Source organism: Halichoerus grypus, chromosome 8 (assembly GCF_964656455.1).
Source record: "Halichoerus grypus chromosome 8, mHalGry1.hap1.1, whole genome shotgun sequence".
NCBI classification, from domain to species: Eukaryota; Metazoa; Chordata; class Mammalia; order Carnivora; family Phocidae; genus Halichoerus; species Halichoerus grypus.
This window is the reverse complement of record NC_135719.1, coordinates 123,532,412-123,546,378: the sequence shown is the minus strand read 5'-3', so window position 1 is coordinate 123,546,378 and position 13,967 is coordinate 123,532,412. Positions and strand designations below refer to the sequence as shown.

The following is a 13,967-nucleotide window of genomic DNA, read 5'->3' as shown; positions in this document are numbered from 1 at the left end:
TCTCAAGCTGTGTGTCTAATGGTGTGAGTTTTGTACTCCCCAAAGATGAGGGAAAGGAAGTAGAAGCAAGGATGGGTGGGGTGACTGACACCACATTTAAAGCTTTTATAAAGATTCTGCAGCCACTCAAATAGTAAGACAGGCTGTTTTCTCTCCAGCGGCTGTGGGGACCCTGGCGAGAGGCCCTCAAACATGGGGTTCAACGGGCTTTGGAGCCAACTGAGTCTGGGAGTTCTTAACTCCTTCCATCCTGGTTTTCCAAGAAATGCCTCGGGGAGAGGGTTCCTGAGGGAGGGAAGGCCCATTGGCTTTCTCCACCACAGCTTTATTCTCTCCGCTGGGTCCCCAGTTACTTCTTCTGCTCCCTCTGTCTGTCCTCGCTATGAACAGGCTGATGCTCAGTGCCTTAGAATGGTCACTCGGTACTCGGGTGACATTTGACAGCCACTCAACTCCTAGTCTTTGACTTCCCTTTGCCTGAGTTTTTTCTTTGTCCAAAAAGCCTCTGTGAAGATTGTTCCTCCTTTCGTGAAGTATTTATGGCCAGCACTGAGTCAGCCTCAGTGCCGGGTGCTGGGGATTCCACCATTAAAGACACTGCTCCTGCCCTCAGGGAGCTCTCGGCGGCCAGGGGGAGAGATGCCGCCGTGCACACAACTCAGTGATGAGAGGCTGAGCTCCTCTGGGTTTGGGAGTCCTCCCTTTTCTGATTCTACCTTCACCCTATTATAATTATCAAATCATAGGCCGGAAAGGGACCTTCCGACCTATGGGACCTAGCATATTCTCTTGCCGCTAACTAGGATGCACTCCACCCCGGGGCCCGAGACCTCTTCAGAGAAGCCCACTCCTCCTACCGTGCCTTTGTTTGACTGACTCTGCTCCCCGCTTTCCTGCAAGCACGCTCTGCCATTTCAGCTCATTCTTTCTCGTGTTGTCCTGAACACCACGGACTGTGGTGAATTTAGGCCCATCCATAAACTTGAAGACTTATGAATCAGCCCTTGGCCTTCGTCTCTGCCGGCGGACTAATCTCAGGGCCTGGAATCACTCTGCATTAGCAGCCCCGCCTCCTTCATCCTCACCTACATTCACGTTGTCCCCGGTGCTAGGTGGCACGATGGCCGGTGAGGGAGAGTGAGTTCTCTGCCCATGAGCACTCGGGCGACCCAACGGGTGGGTGGGGAGTGGCCCCTGGTGTCCGTTTTCCTGCTGGGCTCTGCAGTCCCCTTGCCTTTTCACATGCCGGGGGTAGGCCTCATTAGTCTTCCTTCTGGAGCCCTGGGGTGGGGCCTGAACTGCTGTTAGTGGCCAAGAAGAACGGGCCTGAATGGAATCACAACGTTTTTATTCCTTGGATCTGTAGGATTTATTTTTTCATCAGTTCTAGGGAAGCAGTGAAAAAAGGTGTCAGGCCTTGGGGATAATTTATATGAGTAAACACGTAAGGAGTAGGGTGAGCAAGAGCATGAGAATTAAGGCCATTTATCCAGGCTTTGAGGCTCTGTTTGCCCTCTGGTCCAGCCTTCCCCACAGTCTTTATCTTGCTCCTTTAACCCTCTCCTTGCCCTGCTCCGTGTGGGCCCACGCAGAGCTCTGTGTTGCTGCCCCAGCACCCTCCCGCTCCCCGCGCCTCCCACAGCCCTCATTAAAGGCTGGGTACAAGGGAGCGGGATGTGGTGGTGGCCTCCAGCTGAGGCCTGCTCGCTGATTCTGAAGGGAAGGCACGTTGGCTTCCACCCTCCCTCCTTGCCTTCCCTTCCTTCTCTCGCCCAGCCCGTGTGTGTGTGTGTGTGTGTGTGTGTGTGTGTGTGTGTGTGTGTCCTGTGTGGCCAGCCTGGGGCTGCCTTTCTGTGTGTGTGTGTGTGTCCCATGTGGCCAGCCTGGGGCTGCCTTTCTGCGTTCCCTCTTTCCTCTCCCCTTTTCTTTCCTCCATCCTCTGAAGATGCGCTCTGCACAGCCAAGTGGCACCGGCTAGGATGCTTTACACTTGAGAGATGAAGTAATAACAGGTGGCAAGACCAGAGGCTGCCAGAGCCCAGGATTCCGGTTGCCATGGAAACAGGTCAGCCCTGTGGAGGGATGGGAACTGTCAGCCGTGGAGGGTGGTGGGGGAGCCAGTGAGAGGGGGCGAGGAGAGGCACAGCTTCTCCTGGAGGGCTCTTCTCACTGCCCCCCTGCTCCCCAAGGGCCACACACCCCAACTCGCAGGCCCTGGAAGAAAGAGCTGCTGGGCGGCATGGCTGGGTGGTGGGCACGGAGCATGGTCGTGTGCTTGTGCGCACCAGGCCCTGGCAGGCGGTCTGAGCGTCTGCTCAGGATGTGAAGTCATGCTTTTGTGGATGTGCCATTGGGGGGCGGGTGGCTAAACTTCTGGCTTGCTTCCGATTTCCCTAGGACACTTGGGACGCAGCTTCGGTCTTGGCAGAACCAGATGAGGGGCTGTTGCTGGTGGCCAGACTGTCCTTGCCACTCCTTCTTTTCTTGAGTGGCAGGCGTATCGCCGCAGAGATCAGACTGAAAGGGGGAAAGACAGTCCTGTCTAGGTGGTAGTTTTATGGAAGATTTGGGGCCTTGTTTGCCAGAGACATGTGGCCTGATTAAATGGTACACTAATACCTTTCCAGAATGACTGCTCACCCTTTACTGAGTGTGGTGGTGGGACTGTTTGGGGCTTGGCTTTTCCTTTCTCTTGGTTTGATTTGAATGCTCCCTCCCATCTTCCGTTTATTTATTTGTGTGCGTGTGTGTGTGTGTGCGTGTGTGTGTGTGTGTGTTTCTTCATGAACTTTGTTCTTGATTTCCATTTCCCCCCACCTTTGAACTTTGTAGAGTTATCTCCCCCGGGTAAATTCCTAAACTCTTAAGGCTCACTTTATTTTCTCGGCAGCTTCCTTGTATCTCTTATATGATCTCAGCCCATCAACATTAATCAACAGAAAACCAAATCCATCATTATGGACGCTGCCATCGAGATACCACTCAGGTCTTTGCCCTCCTGTTGTCTTATTCTATAAAGTGGGGCTCCATTTCCCTCTCTATTTAAATCCCTCTTGCAAGGTCTGTGTGAGCTTCCTATTTATAGTAAAATCCTTTTTATAATGATCTCATACATGGTATCAGGAAATTGCTCATGGCTGGGTCAGGCATAGGCCAGTATAGCGGTGGTGTAAGCTTTACTTAAAAAATAGATTCCTTCCAGAGCCTCTGGAATTCTCTGGAGAAGTGTTTCCACAGAGTATGTGACAATAAACAGGATCACCTAGTATGGATTACTGTGGTAGGGACATGAAATTTAAGTTCAAAGGGAATTTCTGTTTTTATCAGGCCAATCTCAATCATCTTTATCCCTTTGGGCTTCCTAAATGACGTATTGGGTGAATCAAGCTGACTCTAAAGAGATTTATGAAATATTTTATATGCAAGGTATGGCCAGGAAGTGTTTGCCTCTGGACTTTCCAGGAGGCAGATAGTCTATGGGGACATAGAAAACCCAAAGGTGAAGCCAGCCCCATAATCTCTTTGGGTTTCAGTTACGTCATCTTCAAATAATCCCCACTTCACAATGTTTTTGTGAGAATCAGTGAAACAACATATGTAAAGCATCCAGTGGAAGGTCTGTCACAGTTTTGTAGTGTAATAAATGTCTGCTGCTTTTTCTTTTCAAGAAACTGTTGAATAAGAGGGAGGCTGTATGGGTAGGAGCAACCTGGACAATCAGTTGTAGTCTTATTCTTTCTTATATATTTGTGTACAAGATGATGTTTGCCCTACTGTAGTAGGGGTGCAGCGTTATTTTTCCAGCAGCCCAGTGCCCTCAGCCACCCACTCTTGTTTACTCTGGGAGCTAGACGTGACACCAGGCCAGATGACTGACCAATCCATTTGGACATGGACCAGCACTTCTCTCTGAGGACTTGGGAAATAAACCATGTAGTGAATGATATTCAGAGTGACTCTACCACAGGGAAAGCAAACACAGTGTTCTGTCCCCACTAGGAGGGATGTCCCACGGGTGTCACTGGGCTATCTACTCACATCTCTGCCATCCTTTCTAAGCCATTCATCCTCTGCATTGTGGTTAACCATTTCCTGCATGCAGGGCATTCAGGTATTCCAGTGATGAGTTAGACATGGTGCCCAACCTGAAGGAGGAGAGCACTTAGTACAGGGAGCTGAGGCAGGTATACACGGGTATAAACAAGAGAAGGGTCATAAAAGTGATGTCAACAGAGTGCCCACCCCAAGGCCTGACTGGTCTTTCTGGCTGGGGAATTGGGAGGAGCTCTATGGGAAAACTCTCACCCTGAAACCAATCCTAAATGCCAAAAAGTATAAGAGAACCAGATGCAGAAGCTTCTGATTAGTCTATCCCACACCATTTGACCAAGATGAAAGGAAGCTCTGAGTTCACTATTAGGAGAAGAGTGTAGGATTTTGCCAAAAATGAAGCATAACTCTTCACTGTCACTTTCTCTGCTGGGTCATTGCTAGACTAAAATGATACCCCTCCCCTCTCCCCAGCAATGACATGTCACAGCTCCCCACAGCAGGGCCTACAACTGGGGTCTTAGCACCTTCTTCACCCCCTTGGCCAGGCCCTTTGTATGGCTAGCAACCAATACAAATATATGTGGGGATCCTGCTCTGATTCCGTCTTCTCAGAAACTTCTCTTCATTAGATGAATTAGGTTCTGTTCCTTTGGTCTTTTTACACAGGACCAATTTCTCTATCACTACCTGCTTTGCCCTACTAGATCATTTCTGAATTTTTAACTTCTTGCAGTATTGGAGTCTCTGATTCAATGAGGGCATTCTACCAATGATCTCTTGGTGGGAAAGACTGTAAAGAATTACCCGGGAGTTCTTATACTCTATTCTACTTCATCCTCATAAATCACAAGGCATACACTGTGTTGGAGAAAACCAGATTCTTTGGTTGCTTAAAGATTTTGTGAAAGGAGAGAAAATCTGACATAATAGGAAGTCTCTAAAAGAACAGGGGAGACAGATGGTGAGGCTGGGGCTCCTGAGACTTTTAGTGGGATGATACACGTGGACGTCTTTGATCGCTTTTCATGTGGGAAGCTACTTGAGTTGTGATTGGCATCTCCATATTTTCTTTCTAGTTCCTATCGCTTTGGTTTACACTCAGCCCCGAAATTTCACATACCCCACTTCTTCCTATTCACTTTTTGATTGATTTCTAGGATAGTCTCTAAATAAGAAAACCCTGAGTTTATTTGCTTCATAGACATGCTTTGATTTTCTTAAGAGAGTTCTAGAAATGTTGAAGATGGCAAGTGAGAGAGAAGGATGAAAGGAGCTTTCCACTGGATTTGGGCAACTAAAATTTTAGAGAATAATTTTTGCAGGCGTACTGATTTTGGAGATTATTTGCAAAACCGTTCTTTATGACCTTTGATGTCTTTGAGATGCAGTGAGTGATGAAGAAAAAACCCACACTCAAGAGGCCACAGGGTGTGGTCAGCTCCTCCATCTGCCCCCAACAGCCAACACCTTTTTTGCAGGGAATTGTCTGCCTCCCTGAAGATGAAAATCAATGACTTAGAAACTGATTAAACAATCCAAATAGCAACTGATAAATGGATTAACTCTCTATAATGTAATTCTGTGAGCTTTTGTCTTCTGCCTTCCCCAGGTAAGTTTTTCTATTCCTGGAGGCAAAGCAGAGACATGGAGGAAGTGAAGGCCAGAGGGAATCATATTAAAGTGGGTGAATCCGTTTATCACTTACTGTCTGGATGGTATTTCTGCTCACATATCTGCTTCCTTTTACAGATTTGTACCCTACGGGACCCTGATTAATGCTAGCCAGTAAATAATGAAAGATAGCAGCAGACATTGGGTATAGCGAGGAGGAAGATACCCCCGTGGTTTGGGCTGATCCCATAAACAGACAGACTTTTCTTCTTAGTTGCAAACAGGGAGTATTCACGTGACAAAGAAATCTCCACAATAGGGATCGAAAAGCAAGAGAATGGAGGCATTTCTCCCCATGCAAAGAAACCTGTCCGAGCTTTTTCAGCCCGCCCCTAGGAACTGAGAATGATTTCAGTGCTTGAGAATATGTGCCGTTCTCACAAGCTTTGTTTTTAAGATCATGTCCCAAGATTTTTCTTTGCCTTTGGGTAAGGACCTTTGGCAGGGGTGGCTTCCACAGGTCTTAAGCCTTAAGGCACACTCACAAACTCACCATTCAACTTATCTTTGGCATGAGGCTGAGCTGAGTGCTCAGGTCTGATTCTAGGCCCTTGAGGTCTGCTGATTAACTAGTCCTGGATTCTCTCCATACATGCGAGTCTGACTTTAGGGAGATGAAGCTGAACAAGAGTGGACACTTGTGTACCTACCAAGATGTTCATCAGAGTCCCCAGAAGCATCTTCAGTGTCCTTCCTGGGAATGACTATTATCAGTGCTTCTTTGTTTTCATTTTCAGGGACAGAAGGAATATCTCCCAAACAAGAGCATCTTTCCCAGGGGAAAGGCCTAGGCTTTGCCCATTCTCTCTCCCTCTCATCCCACCACTGGTTATGGTTACTACCTGCTGTTTGAAGCCTAAGCTCCAAGAGCTGGTTGTTCAGGGATGAGAGAAGTTTACTTGACTAGTAGGCCTTCTGGATGCTTTGCTCATCCATGGAATGCAATCCAAGGAGCAAGGTAGTTTCTGTAAAAACACCGAGATGGGTTTTGCCGAAATTAAACTAAACTCTGGATGGCTTGCAAGAGATTAGAACTATTGAGCTGAAGAGGATCAAAAAGAAAACTTAGCCCAATTTAACAACTTGGTTGTAATGAAACCTCGCATTCTAGACTTGATATTCTTTCTAAAACAGATTCTGCCACTCTGTGGGAGATAAAGGGCCAGTAGAAACTCATGTCAGCCTAAAATCAGATTTTTTTTTTTTTTAATGTTTCTATAGCCCAGAAAGGACCGGATGGGACAGTCATTCCCAACAACTACTGTGACTTCTGCCTGGGGGGCTCTAATATGAACAAGAAGAGTGGGCGGCCTGAAGAGCTGGTATCCTGTGCAGACTGTGGACGATCTGGTGAGTGTGGCCCCTTCTTGCATCTGTGCCCATAGACCAGGAGCTGTTCCACTTGCATCCCTCTGCCATCTTGTGTGGGGGCTGGAGGATGGAGTGGAGAAAACATGGTGGTGATTTTGGGTGGAGAGGAGTTTTCAGGTCATTTTGATATTTTTCTTCTTTGAGTCTTAAGAACGAAAAGTTGTGCCCTGGGCTGTAGGAAGAGGGGAAAGGAGCTTCTGGCTTATGTCTGGCCTCTCCACGAGGTGGATATTTCTTTGTGTGTATTGTGGTGGACAACAGTGAGCTAGTATCTAAGAAACACCTGGAGACACAAGCAACATGCTTCCTTGTATCAGATGGTGCGCACCTAGCAAAGAGATGTGTGTGTTCTCTGCAAGTGCCCAGGGCATCCTGGAAGAGTATGGAAACATGAGTGTAGGCAGAACAGCCACATCTTGAGCTGTGGGAGTCTGAGGCCCCCGGGGCTCATGGGCACCTGCATAAAGACCACCTCCATTGGCCACTCATCCCATTTTCCCATATAAAACAGACAAAAGAGACCCTGATAGATCAAGGGGGCCAAAAGGCAGGTGTTCTCAGGGCTGATCTGGAGTCGACTTGGCGTGTTTTAAAATTTTCATCTTTGACCTCTCCAAAGACTAAAATGACAAAAACAGATTTGGGTCTTGTTCTCTCATCCTTAAACTGAGTTCAGGCCTTCAGGTTTTGTTCAAGATGTTTCATTTTGCAATTCTAACCAAGCCATTATCTTTGGCTAGTCGTGGTTGGTTGGTGAGACCTATTTTTCATATTGTTTGATGTGCTAGTGAAGCCAAAGCACAAGGCAGGGGGGAGAAATGATCTCAGCTTCATCTTCAGTCTGGCCCAGTGCTGACTAGTGGGTGAGATGCTGTTCAGCTGGGTGGTTGCTGTAGCAGTGAGAAGCCATTGCTCCTTCCCATATTTCTCCCCACGGTCTTTTCTGCTCTGAGGCCCAGGAGACAGGCTGAGGTGACCGCACCTGAGTTTACTGTAACAACTCAGTTCTTCCCTTGCTTTGCTTGCAAACCTGAACTTCAGTCTTTTTATATTTGTTTTTGGGCTTGTTTAGGGTTCCAGACTGACTTGAGTAGCAAATCAGTAATTGGAAAAGGACTGTGGTCTCTAGTGCACATACCCTCAGCAGTGAGCTCTTAAGGACCTGGCTGGGTGGCCCATCCATGTTCATTTGTTTTCCAAACAGGATACCTAATGTTGAACTCTTTACTCTGCTGGTGCTAGCTTAGAGGAGAGGCCTCACGTGACAGTGCACTCTGGGTTTTAAATACTTAAAAGAAAATGAATAGTTTTAGAAATAATTAAACAAAATGAAACAAGTGAAATTCAACTCAGTGTTTTTTAAAAGCAAACGATCAGACAAAATCTCTATCGCCAGAAGCAAAGTCACCTGGCGGAGTGATATTCTAGGCAGAATGTGATGGACTGTTATGGGTTTGGGGTGCATTAGAGAGGGCAGCTTCAGAATGCTCACTGCAAGCTGCTTGACTCTTCTCCTTTTCTTCCCTACAAACGATGGGGTACTTGGATCTGATCCACGGGGGACCAGACGTGGGCACTTCGTATTGTCTATCCAAAGCCTCTCTCCTCCCAGCCTTTATTCAGCATTCCTCCCCACCCCCCCACCCCAGGATCTGTCTGCTATGTGACTCAGGGGCTATTTGATACCAGCCTAGGTGTTCTCATTGCATTTGCCAATTTTGGTGGATGATTTAGTCAAGGTCTGACTCTGATGCTCCTGAAATAGTCACTACCTTGGGAATAAACAGGTGGCATTAGCCCATGAGACATGCTTGTGAAGGCAGGTGGGCGAATACTTCTCTAGGGCCTCCTTGGAGTCCTTCCAAGGAAGAGTGTGAAGCTCAGAAAAACTGTCTTTCCCTTCCCATCTTCCCCTCTACCTCTGTTTCCTGGGGAGAAAATGAGATTCCTGAAATTGACACCATAAGTGAAACATTGTGACCTCATTTGGGGGCGGTCCTGGGGCCCATTTACAGTGTGAATAAGTTTAAACCTGAGTTTTCTGGATTTCAGGATACTGTATTTTATTAGGCTTTGAAACCCCTATTTCCTGCTTTTTTAGTGCTCTGAGTTAGTTTGACAACTCTGGACTTTCTGGAGTAACTAAGACCGGGGCGTGTTTAGCGGCTGGAGTGTGTGTGTGTGTGTGTGTGTGTGTGCACACACACAGGTGCGTATGTGCACGCGCATGTATGCGGGTGCAGATCATCGAAATTTCCTCCAGTCGTTAAAGAAAACAAAAGACTCTTTTGTTGCCTACCGCTTATCAGACTTTCCAACTTCTCGCTTTCAGTGCAAATGAACTACGTGGTGTAAGGGCAGAATTGAAAGGGTGCCATAAGAATGGGATTAGAAATGGGTAAAAATAAAAATAAAATGGATGGAGGCTTAACCACCTTGAATGGGTTATCTGACAGTAATACCTTTGTAAAGCTGACTGTCAAAGTGAAGGACAAACAGTGTTCAAAGAAACACCAACCGAAAACACCAAAGAAATACCAACCAGGCTTAAAAACCACCAAGGCAACTCGTTGTCTGGGGCGGGGTTGAGCAGGTGTGCATGCGTATGCGTGCAGACGGAAGACGGGAAAGAAAGACCACGGTTGAATCTGTCGCTGTCAGAGCTGTGGACGTATGCATTATGGTAGAGATGATGCCTTTCTGGGGAGGGAGGAATCCTTTTCCCTGGAAATGTTGGCTTTGTCCCATTACCCTGAATCCCTGTCACCAGGTGATGCACCCAGCTAATCCCTTTTGGTGTGAAATGGTTTTTGGTCTTGCTATTAAGAGTAACATTGTAAGAATGTAATAAGAATATTAATAGTGCTGTCTGTTGCTTAACCCATGTGCTGATATATTCATCATACATGTCAGCTCATTTGGGAGGAGAAGGCAGGAAGGAGGAGGCAGCGGCCGCAGCACGCACCACGGAGGACTTATTCGGTTCCACGTCAGAAAGTGACACGTCAACTTTCCACGGCTTTGATGAGGACGATTTGGAAGAGCCTCGCTCCTGCCGAGGACGCCGCAGTGGCCGGGGTTCGCCCACAGCAGATAAAAAGGGCAGTTGCTAAACCCACGGAACAGACTCTCTGGGCGACTAACCGTCACCCTCTGACTTTGGTCATTATTCTGGGTCTGATATATATTTTTTTTAAATGAAAGTCAACTTTAGGTTTTCCCTTCATCCTTGCTTTTTCCTCTCTCCTTCCACACGCATCCTCCCCCCCGCCCCCCATTTTGGGTATGTACAACAGAAGCACAAACTACTGAAACAAAGCAGAACAAAAGAGCAGGATAACAGTCCTTCAGAGAGATGGCATTGTGACGTACTGTTTATTTTCCGTAGAAATGGGAAGTTAGGTGGATTGTCTCTCTTTGGGGGGGGGTGGGGATCTTTTTGACATGAGCAGAGTCGATTTCCTCAGTTTTCCTATTTATTGGCAAAATGAAGAGAGGAGGAACATTGGGTTTGGAAACAACGAATAACATTAAAAATGATTATTTATGTATTCTAGCTATTATTAGAAATGGACCTTTTTTTTTTTTTTTGAGAGAGAGAGAGAGAGAGAAGGCAAATCAAAGCAATTGAAGTGATATCCTGCTTGGGAGAGAGCCGCTGGGGGAGGGATTGATTCAAGAACACCTAGTCGGGAGGATTTCCTCGCTGGGAGATGATGGTGCTTTCTGTACCCCACGGAGTGTGTGGCTCCCTACGGCAGACCCCCTCCCCATTTCTGCTCCCTGACCTTTCCGTCTTCCTCCCTGCTTGCGAGAAAATGTCAGCAGCTCCTGGGAAGTCTGGGCCTCCGCGTGTGGCCTCCTTCCAGCGCCTGGGCCCTGACTCCAGCACCTCCCGGGCTCCTCCCCTCCACCAGCATAGCTGCTGTGGTGTAGTCGCTGGGCTTCTCCTCACTTTCCTCCTGGCGAAGAGCAATTTCCGAATGCAGGAATGGAATATAAACAGAAAGTCATGGACTCAGCAGTGACAAAGCAAGCCGAGGCCGCGCTCATGGAAGGAAGAATGATACCTCACAGTATATGTCCCTCTCCCCTGGCCCCTGTTGACAAACATAAATTCCCGTTGGATGATCAAGTCTCCCGTGTTTCTTCTTCTATTTTTTTTTATAGTGCCCTCCAGGCACTTTGTTTTATGTTTCCAATAGCACCTCCTGAAATAAACCAAAGCAACACTTGCTCAAGGTCCCTGGGCGATGGAGAAGACCATCCACCTTGTTGGCAGTCCCAAGAATGAACAGCTGTGCAGTCCTAGTCAAAAGGTATGTGTTGGCTGGCCTGTCTTACAGGGAGGGCAAAACCATCATAGTTGTTTTTTTTTTTTGGTTGTTGTTTTTTGTTTGTTTGTTTGTTTTTTCTTTCTTTCTTTCTTTCCTGTTCCTCCCCCGGCTTGTCTTTTGTTTTCCTGGGTTCACACCACCTTATTAGTGTGGGCCTGGCTACCGGCGTGGGGTGTCTTCCCTCCAGCCCTCTGCTTTCTGCGTGTGCATGCTTACCCATGTGGGCCTGGGCCTAGTGTGGCAACCGAGGCTTGCTTGGACTATGGGAGGGACCCTGTGCGGAGAATGGTGGGCTTCTGGCTTCTGGCTTCAACCATAAGAGAAAATGGCTGGGGCAGTGCTTGGCTCACTCTGCCTCCCTTGGCTGCATCTGGTGGGTGGAGTCCAGGGGTCTGAGGTCGGAGCTGGCTACTGTACTTGGGTGGAAGGAGAGAGTTCAGCCACACGGGGTCTGCATGTCTAGGGTGGTATTCCTTGCTCCACGGACCAACTTAATAGCCAAGGGGGTGAGTCCAAATTAAAGAGGATCTCTGATTAGGAAAACACTCAACTGCACTGATCTGAAGATTCTAAACTTCCACTAAGTGTGGTCAGGGTCTCCGGCCGCCATGAGAGCACAGGTCCAGAGACATGGGCGCTGCCATTTGGCTCGGGTTGGGAGAACCAAGTAGCCACCCAGGCAACAGGCTGCTTGTAAGTGTCTGGGAAGATCTACTTTGACAATCCGGGCTTTGCAAATCTCCATGAATGAGACCTCTCATTAAAATAACAAACCCACCGAACAAAAGCAAAGACTAAGCAAAGAAACCCACAAATGGACTCTTTGTGCTTCCCTGGTAGCCTGAGACAGAAAGAACTTCTACTTTTCTCTTGCTTGAAATGTGTAAGTGCTGGCCTGGGCATTTGCTGTCAGTTGTGAGAGAATGAAAGGAACAACCTCACCCACTTTGGGGATGTTCTGCCTAATCTGTATGTGGCCCTGCTCCTAGCAAATATGGAATAAACCTCCCATGTTGTATATTCCTGCATGCTCACCTGTGTGAAAAAGCCCATATGGTCAGCTGCAGTTGATTTCTGCTAAGGGGGTATGACCTGCTCTTGCTGTCGTTCTCCTTATCATCTGTTCTGTTGCTTTGACTTAGATGTTGGATTCCTAGCATTGCGACTTGCTCTCACTGATGAAGTGTGAGCTTCTATGTTAATAAAAATATGTCTAACCAATCTATACGATCTTTCAAAATCTGTGTAGTTGTTTGTAGTCCTAACATTTTCAATGACAGCTTGCCTTTGAACTTGAAATTAAAAAAAAAAAAAAATCTACTTAATTTGAATTATAAAAAGCCACCTAATTTCAGAGTCTAGCTTGGGATTCTGAAGGAGAACCAAAATGAAGACCTGTCTAAACAAGGCAATCTCCCATGGAAAGATTTATCCGAGGGTGGCTAAATGCTTCTCTATTTTAATTTTACGAGCAGAGCTGGATCTTCAGTTTCCCCTTTTGGGGGTAGTAGATGTCCTCATCTTTTTCAGTTGGTGTAGCCAGCCGAGCATAGTAATGTATCCTAGCATGGCCTGAGCACCTTGCCTCACCTTACTTATAGCATCTGTCAGATGTTACATCCTTTAAAAAAACAAAAAGGAACTGGAGGGGACTTCGAAGATGATCAAGTTCAAATTTTCCACTTTTCTGTTGAGAAAGATCAATCCAGAGAGGTTGAGTGATGTTTGAAGGAGTGGAATGAACGTAGCTTTGAAGACAAATGTCTTAAGGTGAAGGAGGGAAACTCAGAGGAGGCGCAGGAGAGGAAGCTGGCTGTCTTGGGTTTCCAGATGCCTGCATGGTTGATGTTATACTTCTATCCCCCTTTCTCCATATAACAACTGCCAACATTTATGTGCCAGGCATTGTTCTGAGTGCTTCCCCTAGGACAGTTCATTTAATGTACCTAAGGCCTCACAGTTAATAAGGAGCCAGCTTTTGATCCCTGGCAACCTGACTCCAGGACTTGTATTCCTTTATTATTGTTCTGTGCTGCCACTTGCATGGTCCTGTATATGGAATATAGGAATATATTAAATACATATATATTAAAAAATTTTTATTTATAATTTTTAAAAGTTTGGATATCATTAGTTTATTATAAAAGAGAGACATGGAAATTCTTTACATGATGTAAGCTTTCAGAACTTCAGTGGAATGGGCAGCTTCCTGTGATGCCATTTCAGTAGTGATTTTTTTCAATCTACGTACTTCCCGACAATGTCACCCATCGTCTCTAAATAAAAAGTAATCCTTGTCATCTAGAACTACTTTGGCGCCTCTGTATTCTGGGAGAAGAACTTTATTTCCAACTTTCATGCTAACTGGTTGAATCTCTCTACCCTTTCCTTTAGAGCCCAATCCAATAAGCTAATACAGTTGCTTGCAATACTTTTCCTTGAGATTTTCCTGGAATCATAATGCCTCTTTTGGTTATGGTTTCGGCTGCACTTCTTTCAACTAATACTCCTTTTTCAACTAATACTCCTTTTCCA

The 13,967-nt window shown here is 46.7% G+C and overlaps 1 protein-coding gene across 5 annotated transcripts in view; it reads left to right on the top strand.

Annotated features, from left to right (window-relative positions):
* Positions 1-13,967, top strand: part of DPF3 (double PHD fingers 3) — a 283,778-nt gene that overhangs the window by 217,440 nt on the left and 52,371 nt on the right. For 3 of the 5 annotated variants that reach the window (XM_036099904.2, XM_036099848.2, XM_036099730.2), the window contains one exon: positions 6,946-7,074. In XM_036099904.2, the coding sequence (XP_035955797.1) occupies positions 6,946-7,074 (129 nt within the window). Of the gene's footprint in view, positions 1-6,945; positions 7,075-10,008; positions 11,415-13,967 lie in introns of all 5 variants that reach the window. The other 2 variants (XR_004919706.2, XM_078053878.1) reach the window with 2 other exon arrangements.